General features: G+C 48.2%; 1 protein-coding gene across 1 annotated transcript; it reads left to right on the top strand.

The window, feature by feature from the left end:
* The first annotated feature begins 14966 nt into the window (after window positions 1-14966).
* IRX4 (iroquois homeobox 4) lies at window positions 14967-18653 on the top strand. The gene is made up of 5 exons (XM_088531356.1): window positions 14967-15060; window positions 15741-15992; window positions 16425-16531; window positions 17187-17509; window positions 17632-18653. Exons 1-5 carry the CDS (start codon window positions 15016-15018, stop codon window positions 18378-18380), a joined length of 1476 nt encoding a protein of 491 aa, XP_088387482.1. The 5' UTR covers window positions 14967-15015; the 3' UTR covers window positions 18381-18653.
* Window positions 18654-21695: the final 3042 nt, after the last annotated feature.

Below are 21695 nucleotides of genomic sequence, written 5' to 3' on the forward strand. Positions count from 1 at the left end.
CAGAAGTTCAAATAAATCTGTCTTCAATGAAACTTTTAAAAACAAGACCATGAGCAGTGTGTCAGGGGTAAATATCCCTGATAAGCTTGGCGGTAAAGAAAGGAGAAAGAAAAGCCAAATCTGGAAGAAATATGGGAATGGCTATTGTGAAACAGTACTACAACCTATCCATCAAGTATCCTATTTCTAAGACTGACCAATACCATCTGCTGCAGAGAAAGACTAAAAAAGGTACTAAAACAGTTCAACTTTCAGCAGTTTACCTATGCCCTAAGATGTTGTGGTTTACGGCTTGGCAAGCGTGGGGGACAGACAAAGGAAAAGGACTGATGCTGGGTATTTCATTTACCTGCAGAACTGCCTTTCTCTTCTGGAATCCTGATAAATTAAGCTCCTAATTATGAAGGCATGAGAACTATGAAGCTTTTATGTGTTTAAAGTATTTTGAGACAGGCAGTTTTACTCCACAGTTCTACTCACTTTGTCCATGAGAAACACTATCTACAAGGTCACAGCACAGTAGAAGAAGTAAAATTAAAATTTACACAGAACATAAACAATATGCAGATCCATATATGCTAGCATAAACTTTTTTTTTCCAAAGAAAGTTAAATAAATTAGTTAGACTTACAGTGATCCCTTGATGAGATCCAGCTGTACTAGCACACGGTTCTGCAATACACACGTAAAAGTGGAAGTGAAAATGTTTGGTTGTTCTAGACCTTCAGCAATCTTGCTTCTTTCCCTCCTTAACTTTACTTTCTGATTGTCTTCTGAGAAACTCCTTCCACGTTCTAGTTCTGCCAAGCTTTTCTCTGAGGTTGCCTTTAGTTCCTCTTAGCATCTACCCTAGCACACTTACAAGTAGTGTGCTATCTACTTGGAAATGCTGTCATTTGCTTGAAGGTAAGTTCTTTGAACTTAATTTGAGAGATAAACAATATCCTTCATTGAACTTTCTGGAGCACTTCAAAACACTCTCCAGATCTGAAGTAATGAACAGTTACCATTTTGAATGGAATTGACTAACTGTATGATTTTTATGTAACACAAAATTCATTTGTCAATTGTATTGTTACAGTTGATTTCATTTCTCCTCACTCTATCATAAAATTTTCAGTTGTAAAATTGAACAAATGTACCTTGGCACGTGCACTTTCACAGAAAACAAGAAAACTACAGCAAGGAAAGATGACATTGAAAACCCAAAAGCTTTTATCAGTATTTCATTTCTCAGCCTGAATTTCATGTGGATATTTTCATGAGTCTGTGGGAAGACAAGATCAAATGGAAGGAAGGGAGGGAGGGAAGGAAGGGAGGAAGGATGGGAAGGGAGGGAGGGAGGGAAGGAAGGATGGGAAGGAAGGAAGGATGGGAAGGAAGGAAGGATGGGAAGGAAGGAAGGATGGGAAGGAAGGAAGGAAGGAAGGAAGGAAGGAAGGAAGGAAGGAAGGAAGGAAGGAAGGAAGGAAGGAAGGAAGGAAGGAAGGAAGGAAGGAAGGAAGGAAGGAAGGAAGGAAGGAAGGAAGGAAGGAAGGAAGGAAGGAAGGAAGGAAGGAAGGAAGGAAGGAAGGAAGGAAGGAAGGAAGGAAGGAAGGAAGGAAGGAAGGAAGGAAGGAAGGAAGGAAGGAAGGAAGGAAGGAAGGAAGGAAGGAAGGAAGGAAGGAAGGAAGGAAGGAAGGAAGGAAGGAAGGAAGGAAGGAAGGAAGGAAGGAAGGAAGGAAGAAAAAGGAAGGAAGGAAGAAAAAGGAAGGAAGGAAGAAAAAGGAAGGAAGGAAGAAAAAGGAAGGAAGGAAGAAAAAGGAAGGACCAGGTTCCCAAAATACACTTTTAATTACTGCATTCTGATAAATTTATAATTGTCCCCCCAGCCTGTATCTTTTGGTAATCCTGAAGTGCTTGCACAATACTGGTTTGAGTAATTCACATTAAGATAAAGGTGAGTAGTGATGGGTATTGTTTAGCTAACAAGCCACAGTACTTTCTTATTCCAGAAGAGGACATGTTAGAGAGCCTTACAAATTTATCAACAATTGCTGATGCACAAATTAATATTGGTTTGTTGAAAATAAATGTATTATTGTGAATGGGCAAAAAGATTTTTCTTTTTTTTTTTTCTTGTTTCACACGAAGGCCAGCCATTACCATTACATGTCTCACCATTTGCCCAAAGGAAAGCTAAGTAAAGCCACATATTGCAGCGTGGACCAAAGGATCAAGCTGTCCTCTTGGTGTAGCTGTGGTCCAGTCTACCTTCAAGAGCAAACGTAGTGCCTACATCTGCAATCAGTGCCATTTGCATAAAATATTCTAAAAAGAAAAAAAATCAGGGTTTTAAGTCATACCTTCAGTTATGGAGTCCTCAACAGCTGACTACACTCTTTTTTCTTTTTTTTCCCTTTTTTTACTTTTTTCCTTTTTTATTTTCTTTTTTTTCTTTTTCTTTTGTGTGTGTGTGTCTGCGTGTGTGTGTGTGTACTCTACCACATTTCACTCCACCACGTTGTCTGTTTCAAATCTTTAAGAACCATCAGTGAATGTGACTAATTCCTGCAAGGTCACATCACAACACTGAGGGAGATTAGAAAGTCCCGTTTGAGGGTGCGGAGCTGACCAAGTTAGGAAATCTTTCTTTATGCATTAGTGCATTAGTGTTCGCTAACTGCCTTTTGGTAAGACAACTTGATGCAAAGCTGCAAGCCAAAAACAGTTCCATGGGGAAGCACAAAATAGATTCAACAACTCAAGGTCTGCATTATTAGTTGAAGCTGGAAGTAACAAAAGGATAATCTTCAGCTGAGCTCCTGCCACTGAATCCAGACACAGCTATGGATTGCCTATATCTGGAGATTCTGAGAAGGAACAGGTAGTCCTGCATTTGTCTCACTCAGACTTCCTTATTTAGCTGACTATGGGCTTCACCTGGTAAAACTTGCAACAGACATCCTTTGGCAGCTTAGATAAGAGCAGGAATATTTTGAAAATGGCTGTACCAAGTGACACCATCAAACCTGAGTTCCATCATGCTGTTACAGCTAAAAATTCCCTTGGATAGACGTGGTCAGCACCAAGGCTGATAAACTGGTATGACCACTGGACCTTCTGTGTCCCCAGCCATTCTGGATTTGAGCATGTTTCCTTGGTTCCAGCATTAGCAGATCTCATCCCATTCTGCTGCTTTTCCACTTGAAAGATAGCACAAAACTAGCAAACTCAGCTGGGAGCCTTGCAAAGCCTGAAATTTTAGATAGAATGTGGAGCTGAAGGAAAAGGAAAAGGAAAAGGAGGAAAAGATCATTTGATTGCAAAGTCCTCAGAATAAAAAAGCGTCTAAAACACTTTTAAGAGTTTGGAGTAATGAGTTGAAATACATATTTAGCAGAAAGTTCTGGCTTTCTTACATATAACTGATTGGGATCTGGCTGCAGATTACAATGTGATGATTTGGTAGACGCGTATCTGTAGTGAATGTTATGGGTATTTGCAAATCAAAATAAATCTATCAAACCATCTTTTACAGTCTTTGATAAAGTGATCACCATGGCTACCTTTCTTGGCCACAATGTTTTGACAAATCCTGAATCTTTTTAGTGTTATCAATATTGCTTGATATTTTATCACACGCAGTTTTAAAATGCCTATTATGTAATACATGCATTTTCATTAGCTGGTTTTATGACTGTGCTGTACTCTGGATCCTTCAATTTTCAATGACCTCCCACTCCTCGTCTCTAGGATGCAGTTTATTGTGTGCAGCTATAAAAAATGGTTGCATTTTTATGACAAAATATTAGATGCTTATTTTTTTGTGTGAAGTCTATGATTTTCAGTGATCAAGGAAAAGGGAGAGAAAAGGACAAAAATGTGCTTAGTTCTGCAGGTTAGTTGTGTCTTCTACTGTCTCAGTTTAAGACATTTTAAACACAGAAAAAAAATGTTAATGTGCTACTGAAAATTTTCTCAGTGAGTATCAAAATAGGTATCCACCGAAAAAAAAGCCTAATTAACCATCCATAGAGTATTTTCACTCTTTTTTTTTGAAATATAACCTTTTTATATAGAAGAAACACTTCTACATCCTTCCTATTCTTTGTACATACGTGTGTGAATGCACAGACACGGATGCGTGAATGCATCCATAATTCAGGCTGAACTATTTCTAAACTTTGCGTACAGAGAAATAATATGTATATAGTTTAGTTATTTCTTACCAATCAATATTTATGATAAGTAGCCATTTTGCAAAGCCTGGAGGTTAACTCTTATCACCATGGTTCAATGGCTGCTATAAAACTATGATTTGGGTTCATTGCCAGGGTACAATCAGAAACATAGCTATAGGGGGAGAGGAGCTGCTCAGAACAGAGCACCTCTGTTAAACACTGTATGGATAGTGACAGCTCACCTTTTACATATTTCTTAACACTTTCCTGCTGGCGTATCCTGTGGCTTTATAAGAACACCTAACAAATCAGAAAACTGTGATGGTTTACCCACTTTTCTTTTAGGCACCTTTATTGCCTGTATGCTGCAAGCCAAACACCAAAGGATTCTCTCATAGGGCCAGATCCTACTGAGCATTAACTTGACTACCACCTCAGACTGTTACCCACAAAAGCTGCCTGATAGTGTGATATGGGATGTTCAGCACCCTGCACAGTCATGAGGATGTTCGAGTCAGCATGACTAGTCCAAAGAGTGAAAAAAAAAAACAGATTTGGGATTGTAATCAGATAGATGTTCAAACACAAGAGTAAGCGAAACATATAGGGTGAAGTTCTGGTTCTACTTCAGTCAACAGGAAAAAAAAAGTGCTTTCTGGCTTTACTAGGGACAGAATTCATCCCATAATCTGAAATATTTACACAAACATTTTAAATTTGACTACAAAATCTCTAAATGTATGTTTCATCAAGCCACTTTTATGTTTTCCTGGCCCCTTTATCTTGTGTCAACTAAAAATTCATAATACCAATTTTGACTGAAGGCTGGCTTTAATTACAATTTCTTTTACAGGTCTCAACTGCTTTTTGTATCCTGGGAAATGAGAGCAATTCTTTCTATCATATTCAGAAAGAAAATGAAAAGGTTGGTAAATGTATAAGTAATTTTAACTGATTCATTGATCTGAATACTTTTAAAGTAATACAGTAAGTATTTCTGTCACACTTTGAAGTTAAGCTTGGAGCTCAGTTACATCCCTTAGGGTTATTTTATAGCCATTAAGAATGTGTACCTTTTATCTGGTGCCTTCAATTAATTGAATTTCAAAAATATTCTCAAATGTTTTTAGAAAATCATTTAGTTCCTGGAGGACATTCCTGTGTGATTTATTGTTACAGTAATTAAAAGCACTGAGTATTACACTGGTCACTGTTGGAACTCCTGTCTGCCTTTGGCTATATTTTGGTTTAAGTTAAAACATATACTGCTCTTGAGAGACTTGTGAAGGAAGGCAAAAAAAATTAATTCTTTTCAGATTGCTTCAGAATTTTGGCACACTTATAAATAACCTCTTGAAGTGATCACAGTGATATTTACATGATAATTATAAGCAAGCACAATTAAACTTCTATATTAAACAATTAAATAATGCTTTTCTTGCTATGGTAAATTATTCCTGACTACTCATATTAGTATTCTATAGTTCTAATCAGTGCCATAAATAATTTTCAGTTTTACACATTCTTCTCTGAAGCAATTATTAGGAGCTCTCAGGAACAGTTAAAACAGCTAATGAAAATAATTAACAGCAAAAAAAAAAAAAAAGAGAGAGAGAGAGAGATGTTTCACCCTGCATTGAAAACTGTAAAGGTTTCTTTAAACAGGTCATTGTTTTCTGAGGCATGCAGCTCTCCCCTTTGTGCAAGAAGTGATCGCTCCCATGAATAACATCCTATGGAGCTGCACAGGCAGCAGGAAAAGATCTTTGGGACTGGACCTGCATTGCACATCTCCCTTATCTTGGCAATATGGGGGAAGGAACTTACTCCTGCCTCCCTTCCCTCGAGCTCCACCTTGCTTCCCTGAGCAAATTCTGCAGCTGAGGCTGCCCACCTTGTGCTCCGCCAAAGCTCCCAGGGCAGCAGGGAGAGGTGGATGCCGCTGATTCCTTCGGGACCTTCTCTGGGTCTTCAGTAAGGGCTGAAGTGGCTAAGCTTTTAGACATGTAAAACGCTGCTGTTTTCCCAGCACCACAAAGCATCTCTCTCCACCCTTCATATATTAAATGCAGTAGGAGAGCCTTAACAGCTTTCCTGACCATATCAGCCATTTTTTTCTAATAGAGTAATATTGTCTCAAAAGATAATATGAAATATCTACTCAAAATCAAGGGCACTATTGTAAAACTTCCTTAGAGAAGTATTGAAATAATAATTAAAAATGTTTATCTTTATGAGCTACAAAAGACCTACAAATGACCATAGAGGATCTGAAAATGTCTTCTTATCAATTTAGGCTCACATTTCTGAATAAAAGTACAGTAGCACAGATTCTGGCCAATGCAGGTCAGTACTATATGCTATATGCTAGGTACTATATTCGCATTTGAATGTACACACTGAAGCCATTGTTCAAAGTAATAACTCAGCCTTTTAATAACTCATTCCTTTTACACTGAAATGCCTAAAGGTTTTCTAATGTGTATCAGTCTTTTGAACATTGCATGATGAATTTAATGTGAGAAAACGAAATGTACCTGTAGAGTTCCCTGCACATTAAGATAAACCTTGCTCTTATGAGGTTAAGATAAAATGGTGCACCAAAACAAGATACATACAAAAATAATTCCAGTGAAATCTAATCCATCTATTTATTACATTCTGAATTATATTTGCTTTATTGTGCAATTATTCCAGTTATGTAAATGGTCTCAGGAGGGTCATGATTAAGTTAACGTGTTTCTAGGTTCTTCATAGTGTATACGAGTTATGAGACAAGGCTTGGTGTTTTATTCCTCGAATAAGTTTGATTTAATAACCTCTACAGTAAAATAAAGTGCCCCCTCCTCCAAAACGAAAAGTAAGCAATCAAACTAATGTTGTCTCCTATCAGATCTCACAGAAAGTAGGTCTTCCAAGAACAGATATTTTGCTGAAGGAATTGACACTGGCAATTAAACTCCTTTTTAAATATGTTGCTAGCACTAGTGCTATTTGTCTAATGACATGGAAAATTAAGGTTTTTAACCACTTGGCATTGTTAAAGGATTGCCTTTTCACAACAGGAAGGGCATTGATCTAGTTACAGAAATGGTGAATACCTGGATAAAGACCAACACCATTTCTGTTGTACAAAAAAAAAAAAAAAAAAAAGAGCACCTTTTAATAGCATAACTAGTAAAAGTGCTTCAAACTTTACTATTGAAGAAAGAGAGGAAGAGAGAAAGGGAGAAAGAGAGAGAGAAAGAATGGAGGAAGGGAGAGAGGGAGGGAAGAAGGAAGGAAGGGAGGGAGAGAGGGAGGGAAGAAGGAAGGAAGGGAGGGAGAGAGGAGGAAGGAAGGAAGGAAGGAAGGAAGGAAGGAAGGAAGGAAGGAAGGAAGGAAGGAAGGAAGGAAGGAAGGAAGGAAGGAAGGAAGGAAGGAAGGAAGGAAGGAAGGGAGGAAGGGAGGAAGGGAGGAAGGGAGGAAGGGAGGAAGGGAGGAAGGGAGGAAGGGAGGAAGGGAGGAAGGGAGGAAGGGAGGAAGGGAGGAAGGGAGGAAGGGAGGAAGGGAGGAAGGGAGGAAGGAAGGAAGGAAGGAAGGAAGGAAGGAAGGAAGGAAGGAAGGAAGGAAGGAAGGAAGGAAGGAAGGAAGGAAGGAAGGAAGGAAGGAAGGAAGGAAGGAAGGAAGGAAGGAAGGAAGGAAGGAAGGAAGGAAGGAAGGAAGGAAGGAAGGAAGGAAGGAAGGAAGGAAGGAAGGAAGGAAGGAAGGAAGGAAGGAAGGAAGGAAGGAAGGAAGGAAGGAAGGAAGGAAGGAAGGAAGGAAGGAAGGAAGGAAGGAAGGAAGGAAGGAAGGAAGGAAGGGAGAAAGAGAAAGAGAGAGAAATAAATTCTAGAAGATCATGGACATCAGGCGAACAGGTTGGCCTAGCTAAGCAATCAGGCTGGCCTTGCCAGCCTTGTCACCTGCTGTGTTGTGAGCGCTCCCTAAAAGCTTTAGCTTTAGCTGCAGGCCCCTTGCTAGTCTGATCGGTGACCATCACTGCACCAGCAGTCCTTCAGGTCACCGTGGTTAGCTTCCATGAGCTCCTGCTGGGATGGAAGCTCGAACGCCTTGGCCAGGCCGCTCTCTGCTGCTATTGGTGGCAGTTACCAACACGCTTGATGGGCGAAAGGGGAACCCGGAGCCCACAGCACCCCTTCCCCGGCGGGATCCCCCGCGGGCAGGAGCCGAGGGGGCGGCGGGTCCCGGGGAGGGCGCCCGGGAGGCCGGCCCCGCCGCGCCGCGCTTGGCACTCGGGTTTCAAATGCAAAAGCTCGTGATTGGCTTTGCTGTTTACAAGCGCCGACGGGGCGAAGACTCTCGTTTTCTCTCTCCGAGCGGGTTTCCCGGCCTTGGAAGCTGCCCCGGCAACTCGAGGAAGGAGAAGGGGGAAAGAGAAGAGGATTCCCCGCATTCAGCATTCACCACATTTACCCTGTCTTTGCGCTGCAAGGTGCAACGCGTGTCGAACATTGCGATCGCGGATCCATGCAAATGACACAGGCATGGGGAAAAAAAAAAAAAAAAGCCAGAATAAATCTGTCGATGTACAGATGTTCCCTATTAACGTTATTGTTCAGCCCTCGTGGTTACAATAGAAAGACACTAGATTAAAAATTCCCCTTGCCACCCCACCTCTCCTGAGCCTTTCTCCCCCCACACCTCTTTGTCTTCTCTTTAATTAGGTAGAGCATAATATTCTCTTTTCCCCTTCCGTTTTATTGAGACGTCTACCCAATCTTACGCCTTTAAACAGAGACGATATTGATCCCTCCTCCCCCTTCTGTCAATCTCGATTTGTTCCTTTAGTGCTGAACAAACAATTAAGAGAAGAAAGTACCGACGGCGCTTTAAAACTTAGCACACAATAGGCCACGCAGAGCCGCCCGCGCGTGGAGTGGCCCTTGGGCGCGGGGCAGCAGCCCCCGAGAGCTGCCGGGGTGGAGGGGACTACCCACGAGCAAAGGCACTTGAGATAAGGAGGACAGGGCTGCCGGCACGCGCAGCCCCTCGGCGCCCCATCTCTTCTGCCTGGGGAGAGCCTCCTGCAGCATGCGGCAGCCCGCGGCCCCGACCTTGCGGGACAGACGGGCAGGCAGGCGCGGGCGGAGGCAGCGGAGCGGGCGCTCGTAGCCGGGGCCGCCGCCGGGGCCGGAGCTGGGCCCGGGGCGCTGCCGGCAGCGAGGCCCCGGCGCCGGCCCCGCCGCGCTGCCTCCCGCCGCGGCAGCGCCGAGGCCGATAGGCGGACAGGTAGCGGTGCCCGCGTCCTGCGCGCACCGTCAGCGCCCGCATCCCAGCCCACCTCCTCGGGCGGGAGGGAAACAAAGGCAGCGCGGCGAGGCAGGGAGAGTTGGCTGTAAGTTTAGCGTCTCTCTCCGCACTTGTGGAGAGAAATTCCCGCTTGGAGACGCGCGCAGTTAATCAACGCCAGGGCTGCCTCGCAGTCCGCAGATCATTAGGTTAAATGGAGGACGCTCGTGTCCTTCCAGGATCAATGCAATTATTGTTCGCAACAAGGACAGCAATTGGGGTGGCAGCACTAATTTACCCAATCTGCTATTAATTATGGTGTCCCCCCACGCCCCACACGGCGTTTATAACGAGCAAGCAAGCAGCGCTGCCTGCTTCTGTTTTAAAAGGAAAGAAAGGGGGGCAAAAGTTGGAACTTGAGTGCCTGCCCGTGTTGGAAAGTGTTAATCAGTAGGAAAGAGTGTGGAGCTATTCACTTGGACGTCACTCGAGTACAGGGGGTTAGTGAAGTGATTGTGGCGCCTGGGGACCGAAGGCACTGTACCACTCCAGTCAGGTATTATACACTGAGAAATGTCTACATTAGTTCTCCATAGCTCCCTGCCAAGTGAGCCGGCGCGGACAAGAGGAAAGGACCCCTGCCATGGAAAAGCTCTCGCTGCAAGGTTTTAGTCGAAGCCTGGCGTGATCGCAGGTAAATTTTTTTCTCCTTGTTTTGACGATGATGCTTGTGTATGTGTGCTAATGTGTCTCTACGGAAGGGGGAGGGAAAGAGAGCGGTGTGTGGGGGGGTCCCCTTCAGAGCCTGCTTTAGCAGCAAGCCAGCTAAAAACGAACTGCTGGAGGGGAGAGAAACTATCTGTGATGAATCATTTGGCTTTGTGCAATCTTTACCTAGGACACGGGGAAAATGTAATTTAACGTATGTGTTATTTCTTGGGAAGGGGGTGTGGATATGATACGCAGCGAGCGCTAAGGTAAGGTGTCGAGTCCAACTTTCTGGATTTTAAAGCAAATTTGAAAAGGAATAGAATTTGAGCTTGTAAGTGGGAAAGTTTTGTCGTCGCATAGAAGTATGCTCTAGCCGGTGGCTCTTGAATGCCTATGAGTCTGCAGAGTTTGGGGTGCAGGAGCTGAAGAGACAAGCTTACTCATGCTGCCTTTGAAGTGAAAGCGTAGGGGTATTCGCAGCACCGATCAGGTAAATGTCAATGTGTTGCAGGGTCCGTCCGCATGGCCGTATAGCAGCTGCGCGGATCGCGGCATTTGCTTCTCGTGCCGAAAAGTTTTGTGTGTGTGTGTGTGTGTGCGCGTGTGTGTCTGTGTGCAGTCGTGTTTGCATGTGTTTTGGCACTAGCTCCTACGTGTTAAAAGTTAGTAAATACAAAGAACAGCACGAGCATATGAGGCCTCTCTGCTTTAATCTAGAGTTTTTGACAAGAGGATTGAAGTCCACAAAATGAAAGAGTAGGATAGCTGTAAGCAACTGCTTTTACGTGTAGATGTAATCTGAGTAAATTAATTAGTGGTGTTGGGCAACTGTTGTGTTTGTCATCATAGCTCTAGTGACCACAAGCCACACAGGTTTGTGTCTATCCGCCATATGAACTCACCGTCTCTTGGTTTACAATGCAGTATATGCAATTACTCTTCAGATGAGCTTTGAAAAAAAAAATCGTATTTACTGTCAATACTGCCTTTATGGGAGCTAATCTACTTGAAAATGTTGCAGACTGCCTTCAGTTCCGTGTCAGATCCCAAATGGGCAAAGTGTAGAGCTTCACAACGTTTGTCAGACTATGTCAGGGCTGCTCTAAGTCTTTAACGTGAAAACAAAGCAAACTCGACTGAAAGAGCTTGCTGAAGTCTGTTTAGCCCATAAGCAAATTCCGTCACTGAAATATTTCCAAGGAGTGGCAATAACCCCTCCAAAAGAGGAGGCGATGAAAATGCAGATAGTAAAACTGAAGCCGCATTAACTACCTCTAGATCATGTCCCTGAAGACGTCCATCAAAGCGCTAGTCCTGGAGAGGTTTTGTGTTTTACCTGCTGTGGCCTGTTCCAGTATCACAGTGTTTCCTTCATGTTTCATGTTTTTTTATGATAAAACTTGTATGAACATTGGCTCCAGTTTCTCAGGGAAGAAGCACAGAGCCCTCGAAGATATACTTAATTTGGCTTTGGTACCCAAATAGCTGCTCTGGGTGTGCAAGATTACTCTTAAAGCGAGAAACTCTCCAGCGTTTCCTATTGATCGAGAGGGTTTTACTTTCTCTAACTTTGGAGAAAGCTCTACTTGTTTATGTTTCTCGAGTGTTGTTAACTGTTTTGCACAGACAAGGGGCTTGACGAGGATCAATTTTTATTGCATAGCAAATGCTTACATTTTCCAAATGCTTAAGGATATAGCCCACAGCATTAAGCGTCTTTACTTGGATTTGAACAGTGGTACGTTGTTAATGTGCGAGAACCACAAAGGTTATTTTAAATCATTGTGAGTCTTATGGCGTGTTTGTGCTCTGGCACCAGAAATTCACGATGAAATATAACTTTGTGGAGCTTCTTATCTACAAAGGGCCATTATTTGTAGATTGCAAATGAAACAGGTCCTGAGACTTTGGGGAGGATAGAATGTCTGCTTTTAGGAACTGATTGCTTTGTGCTATATATATATTTATATATATAAAGTTTGTTGTTGTTGTTCTACCCTAATTACTGCTTTCTAGGGAATAGAGATTGTAGTTGACACAATGTTGACCGGTAAAGGAATAGAGCAGGGAAGCTGTAAAGAAAAACGACAAATAATTATAATGATTAATAAGGAAAAGTTCAGTGAAAAACAAAATGGACAACGGCCTTTTTCCATGGTTTAGGGCAGTGAAAGACAACTGAGATATATAAAAACACGAGGACTATAAATATTGAATTTCACCTTGTATTTTGAAGTTTAATAGACTCATGTAAACACCAAAACCTGGAGTGTTCTGAGGCTATGAGGTTGACATCTGCAGTAGTATCTAAAGAGGTGGGGGGGCGGGAAACAAAACAACTCCCAAAGTCTGACTTGGAAAACTGCAAGGACTTCTCGAGGCAGTTCCCTAACTCTAGCGACTAATTATAGTGCTTTACAAGGAGCCACTCTTGAGATAAGTACAACTGTTTCCCTCCTCGGCAGCGGCGAGTTGTACTCCGGGGCTTAAATAAACAATCCCCAGTGTAATCAGCACAGGAGGCAGAGGGAGCAGTACAAAACGCTGCGCGCAGGCCATTGTGTAAACATTGGGCGCCCCTTTTCTGCCAAAACAATGCCAAACAATAGCGGCGAGCCCTCCATCACGCTGCCTAGAAGGAAGCTGCTTGCAAATAGTACCGCGAGTGCCATTATATCTTGGAAGCGCTGGGGTACCGGGAGAAATAAAGAAGCGTTTCAGGACTGTAACTGAACCCCAATGGCTCAGTTATTAATATCCCCTGAAATAAGATGATATTAGCTTTTCAGGAGATAAAAGAATAAACATTTTTTCCCTTTCCCTCTCTTCCCTAAATCAATACAAAATTCAAATCCGATTATTAATGTCATTTGATTCCCGTTCTTTAAACATTTCTCCCGGCTACAGATCCTAAAATGTGAGGATAATTTGCATATACTGTGTCGGATATCCTTTATTTGCAAACACTCTAAGGCTCCACAAAACGATGTTCGCTGTAGTCTAACTCGATCCGAGAACTAGTATTTTCGTCTGTAAATTAAAGCAATTACGCAGCAGATATTATATTATGTGTACTGTGGTCTCCAGATAGTCATCAATCACCCTCAATCGAGCTGTCAGTGTGGGCAGATTCGTTTCTGGGAGGCAGTCTTCCAGCTGGGGAGAAGAAGAGAACATCATCATTAATTAGAGTGTGACCCTGGGGCTATTCACATGTCTGAACCCAGGAATCTCTCGGAGCAAGTCTGCGCAGCGTGGCCGCGCTCCCCGCGCTCCCTCCGCGGCCGGCGGCTGCAGTGGCCGCTCCGCTCCGCACCGCGCAGCGCAGCGCAGCGCGCGGCCGCCCGGGATGCCCCCGGGGTCTGCAGACTGCTGCGGGGAGAGGATGGTTTGGGCAATACCCGGGGGTCCCGCCGAGATGCTGCGGAGCCCGCCCGGCTCCCGGCGCAGAACCCGACGGCGGCGCCTTCTCCTCGGCCTCTCTGCCCCGGGGCCGCAGCCGCCCGGATCCCGCGGAGCCCGGGCCTCGGCGGGCCGCGAGCCAGCGCAGCTGCAGGGCCCCCGGGGCTCGGCTCGGCCCGGCCCGGCCCGCCCGCGGCGCCGCGCGTGGCCTGGCTCCATCCGCGACTTTCCCGGGCACAGCCCAGGCTTTGAGGAAGAGGGAGCAGGCTGCGAACTCGATAGATAGATAGATAAATAAATAAATAAATAGCCACTCCGGCGAGGAGGCAGTTGCTGCAGGGTGAGGAATGGCACTTGGCACGGTTGAGTTGCGACCCCAGCGCCGCGGCCGCCCCCCCGCGCCGCCCCCGAGCTCTGCTCGCCGCGGAGCACGAGCGGGCGGCAGCGCGGCCCTCCGCGCTGGGCAAGGGCGGCTTTTCCAGCGGAGCTTCGCCGTGGGACCCAAGCGGCTGTAGCGTGAAAAGTCACGTCCTTCACGCATTCCGCAAAACGTGCTGGTAGGGGTTTTCTACCTGTAATCACACGTCTGGAATAGGAGCTGGAAAGAAAAGCAGGATGGCACGTCATGTGCTTTATTGTCAGTATTAGTGCTGATTTTAACTGTTGATTAAATCTTAAATGAAGACTCAGTCGCGTGTCCCTTCATATGTCTTGTTTGTAATTGAGACTAATTATTACTGTGGGGTGGGAAGAAGCAGCTGCTCATTAATTAATTTCTAATTAAAAGTGCTTACCAGCCTCTCAGTGTGTGTGTGTGTGTGAGGAGGAGGGGTGGGGCGGATTTTAGCTGATATAACACTGCTTTTTTTTTCAGTTTAGAATCATTCCTTCCCTTCTCCACAGAAATGTTTGTTGCAAACAGGCGTAGCCGGCGTCGGAGAGCTTTCAAACTTTCGCTCCTGTTAGAGAGAGATGCTGTAGACTCTATTTTCTGCGCAAGGCAAAGGATCACGAAAAGGATCACGTTAACCTTAGAGGCAGGTTAATTTGGATGGGTTTACATGACGTCAGAGACTCCACTCTTTTAAAACAACGTGCTTCTGACTTGATGTATTTGAACTACCCCTGCCCTCCCCCCCTTCCTTTTTTTTTTCGGGGTGCAAAATATGTATTTCTGCCATTATATTTGCCAGTCTCAGAGCCCACATGTAACAATTCTTTCTGTTTCCTAGCTGTAGAGGGGAATGTGCTAAAATCACTATATATCTTTTTCCCCTCCCTGGTTTAAAAAAAAAAAAAGTTTAGGAATTCATGTAAAAAAAAATAAATGTGATTTTCTGCTTCGTCCTATAAGCATCTAGGGACCTGTGGTTACCAATCAATTGGTACAATAGAGCAGAGCAAGACTGCAATAGCGTGCCGATCAGACGTCTCGCCTTGTTTCTAGATAACTGGGAGCCTCTGTACCATGTCATATCCTCAGTTTGGCTACCCTTACTCCTCTGCACCCCAGGTAAGACTTTTTGTCTACAAACGTTCATTGATTGATTTTCAGTCATTATTGATCACTTCCGTTCAGCGCTAAAAGCTGTAGCGACCCTTTCTAGCATGTGAAAGCGTGAAATCGGTCCTCACTCAGCATGTCTGTAAGGTGCTTAAGTTATATCTCGTGCACGTCTTTTTAAACGGGAAGGAACGCTCGGGATTTAGGGGGTTTTGGGTGATAATGATGGGTGGGAGAGGACGACAGCGGCGAGGAAGGTGAGAAGGGGAGTAAGGGATTCCCCAGCCCCCACCAGCTCTCTCCCTCCGAGCAGTCTTTTCTCTTTTCCGATTAAACTTACTGTTTACCCAATTAAACAGGAAAGTGCTAAGGTCTTAACTGCAGAAGCACAATGGGCTGTATTTAAACGGGAGGTTAATAACAGATGCACGTATGGCTGTTACAAACCCGCAGTCAAAATAAATATGCATGAGTGATTTAGAAAAAAAAAAGATTAAAAACGCAGATGGGAAGCATTGTGCTGCAAGGGGAGGAAAACAGTGTCGATCCAACCTCGTCAGAACATACGCGGGGAAAAAAAAAAAAAAAAAAAAAAAAAGTTAGTTTCTAAGAGCAAGGCGCGATGGCGCGATGGCGGTGGTGGCGGGGTCCCCGCGCCCCCGCTGAGCTGAGCGCCGTGTCGCCCGCAGTTCCTCATGGCCACCAACTCCCTCACGACGTGCTGCGAGTCCGGCGGGCGCCCGCTGGCCGACGCGGGGGCCGCCGCCCCGGCGCAGGCGCCCGTCTACTGCCCGGTGTACGAGAGCCGGCTGCTGGCCAGCGCCCGCCACGAGCTCAACTCCGCCGCCGCCCTGGGCGTCTACGGCAGCCCCTACCCCGGCGCGCAGGGATACGGCAACTACGTCACCTACGGCACCGAGGCCTCTGCCTTCTACTCCTTGGTGAGAGGCGCCGGGCCGCGCGCGGGCGGCGGGCAGGGCCCGGGGCGGCCGCTCGTTCCCTGCCGCGGCTGGGGAGCACCCGCGCCCGGCGCCGCCGCGACGCGGCGCGAGGGGCCGAGACGCGTGCAGGGCCCGCAGCGGCGCGTCCCGGGCTTGGCGGCGCTCCAGGCGCCCTTCCCCTCGGGCTTTATCCGGCGGGAGGGGGGCGGTATCCCGACGGTGCGGGTTAACTGACGTCGCCGGCCGCCGAGGGGCTGCCGCGAGGCATCGCACCCAACTCCCTCCTCTCCCGCTGCCTCTGAGCCACGCTCCTTCCCCTCGGCCCGGCCGCGGCGGTCTGACGTCACGGCGGGGGCGGTGACGTCACGCGGCGGGCGGTGACGCCACGCGGCGGAGCGGCGCGGCTCAGGGCGCGGCGGGTCCCTCTTGCAGAACAGCTTCGAGGCCAAGGAGGGGAGCGGCTCTGCGCATGCGGGCATCGCCCCGGCCGCGGCCTACTACCCGTACGAGCACACGCTGGGCCAGTACCAGTACGACAGGTGAGGTCCCCTCGCCGCGAGCCCCGAGGAGCTTTCGCCGCGCGCGGTCGGGGTGATGGCTGCGGTGCGTCTGCTAGGCCTAAAGCAGCGCAGATCCGCTCACTCCGGTCCCCCTCCTGAGGCCCGTTGGGCGCCGGTGACCTTTCCTGGAGGATGCGCATTAAATATTCAGGCGCAGCCCAGCGTCGTCTGCGTTGCCATTTCACGAACAAAAGGGTAGGAGAGTTTACTAAGCAAAGGAGTAAGAGGAAAAGTATTTCTTTGAATCGGGGTTTTCCTGCTCCCCGATGCGCTGGGATAGAGTTTGTCATGGGTACAGACAGGCGCCTTCTCCACTGTCTTTTCTTTCTTTTTTTTTTTTTTTTCTGACACGAATGCCAGTCCACAGTGGGAATTTGCATTGCCCAACGCTGCTGCTTGCTAAGCGAGCCCTCTGCCCCTGCTTCCTCCCCGGCCTGGTTTCTGGGGCCAGGTTCGCCCCAGAAGCTGAGCTGCCCTTGCCCCTGTGTGTGTCCCCCCTGCCCCGCCTCGCTGGGTCCGCATGGGAAGTGCCGCTGAGCGCCTGGTGTCGGGATGCGGGCAGCCCTCGGCCCCTCCGCGGGGCGCCCTTGGGCCCGTGGCCGTGTCACGCAGCAGGTGCTCGCGGTGCCCTCAGGTACGGCACGATGGACGGCGGCACGCGGCGGAAAAACGCCACCCGGGAGACGACCAGCACCCTCAAGGCCTGGCTGCAGGAGCACCGCAAGAACCCCTACCCCACCAAGGGCGAGAAGATCATGCTGGCCATCATCACCAAGATGACCCTCACCCAGGTCTCCACCTGGTTCGCCAACGCCCGCCGGCGCCTCAAGAAGGAGAACAAGATGACGTGGCCGCCACGGAACAAGTGCTCGGACGAAAAGCGGCCCTACGAGGACGAGGAGGAGGAGGAGGAGGAAGGCTCGCAGGAAGACACGCTGAAGAGCGAGAAAGCCGAGGGTACTCTGTCAAACCCAGGCACCTAGCGAGGGGGCGGTGGGGCCGGGCCGGGCCGGGCGGAGGGGCAGCGCGGCGCTCTCGGTGACCGCGTGTCTTGTGTTTGCTGTCCCTCTCCCCCGCAGAGCCTACGGGCAAGGAGGAGAAGGAGCTGGAGCTCAGCGACCTGGAGGAGCTGGAGGCGCTGGAGTCGGAGAGCTCCGAGTGCGAGCTGAAGGCGCCCTTCGCGCCGCAGCTCCCGGGCGGGGGCGGCCCGCAGCTGCGGAGCGCCCCGACCGGCGGCCCCGCGCCCCGCCGGGAGCCCCCCGGGAAGGCGCCGCTGCCGCCCGCCCTGGAGCCCGACGGCGAGCGCGCCAAGAGCTGCCTCAAGGCAGCGGAGGGCTGCGAGCCGGACCTGCTGGGCGCCCGGCCGCGGGCCTGCGAGGCCAAGATGTGCTTCCAGCCGGGGCAGCAGCTGCTGGAGGCCAAACCGCGGATCTGGTCCCTGGCGCACACCGCCACCTCCCTCAACCAAGCCGAGTACCCCTCCTGCATGCTCAAGCGCCAAGGGGCAGCCCCCGCCGTCGCCGTCTCCGCCCCGCTCGGTGTCATCGACCGGCACCAGGACTCGCCGGTCACCAGCCTCAGGAACTGGGTGGACGGGGTGTTTCACGACCCCCTCTTCCGGCACAGTACTTTGAACCAAGCCTTGGGCAACACCACCGTTTCCTGGGCCACCACCAAAGGGGCCATCCTGGAAACGGGAGCCTTGGGACGCTCGGTGGGTAACGGCGCCAACGTGCTCAAGGGGCAGCTCTCAAACTTAGCCCACCAGGACTCCAACAAAGAATTTATCGCATTTCCCAAATCAGGAAGCAAAATGTTTTGTTCCTAACAGCCCACCGAGGGCAAAAGAACTTTCTTGAAGAGTCAGCTACACTGAAAAGAGACTGGCGAGAGTTTAAATTTAAATATAAAACTTTTTTTTTCTTTTTAAGCAACATAGACAAGGATTTAAATTTCAGTTTGCTCGGTTTCACGGACAGACTTTACGCATTGCTGTTCTGAAGAATTTCTCCTGGCTGCGACTTTAAGGGATCAATGTCGTGAAAGTTATTTAATTCCATGTCCAAAAGCACGTACTATAGTGTAGACCTACTTTAAAAAAGTTTACATCCAAAAGTTTACAAACGAGAAATTTTAATTCAGATTTAAGTTAAGGCATGCCAACATTAGTTATAAAGACTTTTCGAAAGTTTTTCCTTCTAATTTCCTTGTTAGCATATAATTCACAAAAAGCACTTCTACTAAGTTTACACCTACTGCACAAATTTATCTTGACAGAGATATGTTAAAGGGTATGTTCACTCCAATAAATTGTCTGTTTCAGAGGTAACAGCGGTGGTGGCGTTTTGCATTGCGCAACCAGCGTATTTTAAGGTTTCAGAAAAGCCCAAGCGAAGCTGCCGTGGCCACCCGACGGGCTGCCAAGAGGCTGCCGGAGCGGGGAAGGCGGCCACGGCTGCAGCAGGGTCCCCGCGTTGTGCTCCGCTGTGCTGAGAGCGCCCGCGGCGCCTGGGACAGCGCAGGGTTATCGCTGCCTTTGTGAAAGTCCGACAGTTGTTGCCCGTGGAAAGGGGGACGGAAGGGAGAGGGAAATAGACGGAGCTCTGCGCCCTGTGAAACAGCGGCGGAGGGCTGGAGGCGAGCGGAGCGCGGGGCGCGAAGCGGCTGCGGCCGCAGCGCGTCCCGGCGGGAGCTGCCGGGGAGCGGGAGCGCCCGAGCGCCGGCGGCAGCGGAGGGCCCGGGGAGCCGCCGCCGGGGGCTGCCCCCAAAGAGCGGCTCCCCCCCGCGCGCCGAGCAATTGATTCACATGGAAAATCTGATCTTTTAAACAACCGTTTTAGCTCCCAGCTCCTCTGCCGGTACGGAGAATCGCTGATCCTCCATGAATATTTCAGCACTTCAGGACAGATGCTTTACCGTTTTGACATTAAATAGAGTGCAGCCAAGAAAGAGAGAGAGAAGAGAGGAGAGAGAGTGCTCTCGCAGTGTGAATCAGGAGCACTCGCAGCCAATTTACCTTTTAGATAACAAGCGTTTAAAAGATTTTCCTTATTTCCTCGGAATGGGAAGAAACTTTCCAGTTCTCTGTACCAGGACAGAAGAACTGCTGGAAGAAGAGCTGCGAGGCAGCAGCAGAGACCGCGTCTGGCCTAAACGCCGGCGCTGCAGAGCTTGGCGCTGCTGGGACCGAGCTGCCACAGGGCAAGAAGAGCCTTTCTTTCCTCCTCGCCGACCTCGGCCCCAGTCCAGTTCTCCAGCAGCCCCTCCATAAATAAATAAATAAAAATACACCCACGGACGATATATATATATAGGCAACGACAAATGCAACGGAGAGAGTGCTCAACTGAAATATAACATACTCCAGTCTGCAAAGTTTCTAGCGAGACCTGTTAGTGCAAGGACCGCACATAGGAATCCGGGTGTGGAGATCAGATCAAGCCCTTCCCCTCTCCGCGAGCAGCCGTAATTGGATTGTATCCAGTCATATTCCCTGTCATTGTATTGACTTTCGCTCTCTTGGATGATATTATCGAGATCACTGAACCCCTCTGCTGATCTGGCTGTCAAAAGGCTCAGACAGGAGCCCCCGGCCTGGAAAACGTGCATCAGCCAAGATAATTTGAAGTGAAATTTTCATTTTGACAGTAAACCCCTCAATTTCTAAAGGCTCTGCACCCGGAGAGCTCGGTGGCAGGGGGAGGCTTTACAGAAAGCCACGTCTTAAACTGAAAAGGGCAAAAGAACTCGAATTAGTTGTAATAGATAAAAGGGCAAAAATAAAGAGTCAAGGGTACTTGACAGTAATAGCGAAAGTGGAGTCTCCGGGGAGCCGCGATCTCAGCTAAAGGCTGGGCCGGCAGGAATTTTAATGCAGCCGGGGCGGCCGGTGAGCTTTGCCTCTGAAACCCTTTAAACAAAGCGAATTATCTTCGTCCAAACTAAGGAGGTGGGGAGGAAAGAGGTGAGGAAGTGGCAAGGGAGGAAAGGCGAGGGTTTGGGCTACCCTCAAACCATTGGTGGAGGCACGAAAGATAGGGGATAGAGGGGGGAAGCAGCTGCCTGATGTGGTGGTAGTTTAAGGGCAAATAAATGCGGGGAATTCTGTGCGCGTGTAGTGTGTGCAAGGAAAGGTTGGGCTTACATCAGGTTTTCTTGAGGGTTTCAATCTCCATGTAACCCAGGCTCTGTGCGGTGGAAGGGGGCTTCGTTTTTGTCCCCAGTACAGTAATAGCTGAATGCGCGTGTGTGCACGCGGGGGAGCCCTGGGGAGACAAATCCCGCAGGGAGAGGCGCGGGGCAGGGAGCAGGGCCTCGGAAGCGGCATCCCGGGCTGGCAGGGATGGACCCCCGCACAGGTACGGACAGCCCTCCCCGGCTGCAAGGAGAGGCCACGTCTGCCGAGGAGCCCAAGAACCCGAGGTGCCCCGAGCGGAGGGGAGTCCCGAGCCCCTCCACGCCGCCCGGGGGAGGGCGTTGAAGCCGCCCGCAGCTCCCAGCCCCCGCTCACGGCACCGGCTCTCACGGTGACTTGGGAGGACACCCGCCCCCACCCCCCGCTCTCATTCCGTTCCCCTGCCCCCGAATTTAAAGTGGGTAAAATACAGACACACTGAAATATCACAAGCTGTAACAATATGGGACCAAGTCTTCACTTTTTTATTTTATATCATTATAAAGTAAGTTTTAGCAAGTTCGTGTCTTAAACCCAGATCCCAATGGACTACAGGACTAGCTCTATATTAAATCCTCTAGATATGCATGTGTGAGCGCGCGCCTGTGTGCCAAAACATTATCTATACGGAGATGAGGCTGTATAAATTATGGGGGAGAGAGGGTAGTTTCTTGCTTTGGTACAAGAACCTTGCCTATAGATCAGCAGTCAAATACAGTGATCTTTCAAGAGATTACTTTTTTAATGTATGAACAAAAGAATGTGAAAAAATAATTTTGCCATTTGATTCAATAATAACACAAGTCAAACATCAGGTTCGACAGCCTAGAGGAGGCTACGGGGCTGAAAGGAAGAGCTACACAGCTCGCATGGCTGTGCAAAACAGGAATATAAAGGGAGAATGAGAAAGGAAGAGGGGAGAAAGGAAAAAAAATCATAGAGAAACGGCTTGAAACTGAGAGACTCTAA

Source organism: Tinamus guttatus, unplaced genomic scaffold, assembly GCF_059628265.1.
Source record: "Tinamus guttatus ecotype Peru unplaced genomic scaffold, ASM5962826v1 Tinamus_guttatus_pri_ptg000409l, whole genome shotgun sequence".
NCBI lineage: Eukaryota > Metazoa > Chordata > Aves > Tinamiformes > Tinamidae > Tinamus > Tinamus guttatus.

What these genes read in the sequence shown, in the direction of transcription:
- IRX4 (XM_088531356.1), top strand. Translation starts at nt 15,016, where the DNA reads ATGTCATATCCTCAGTTTGGCTACCCTTACTCCTCTGCACCCCAG. An exon ending in CCTCTGCCTTCTACTCCTTG is followed by an intron (nt 15,993 to 16,424) that starts GTGAGAGGCGCC and finishes TCCCTCTTGCAG; the next exon opens with AACAGCTTCGAGGCCAAGGA. An exon ending in GAAGAGCGAGAAAGCCGAGG is followed by an intron (nt 17,510 to 17,631) that starts GTACTCTGTCAA and finishes TCTCCCCCGCAG; the next exon opens with AGCCTACGGGCAAGGAGGAG.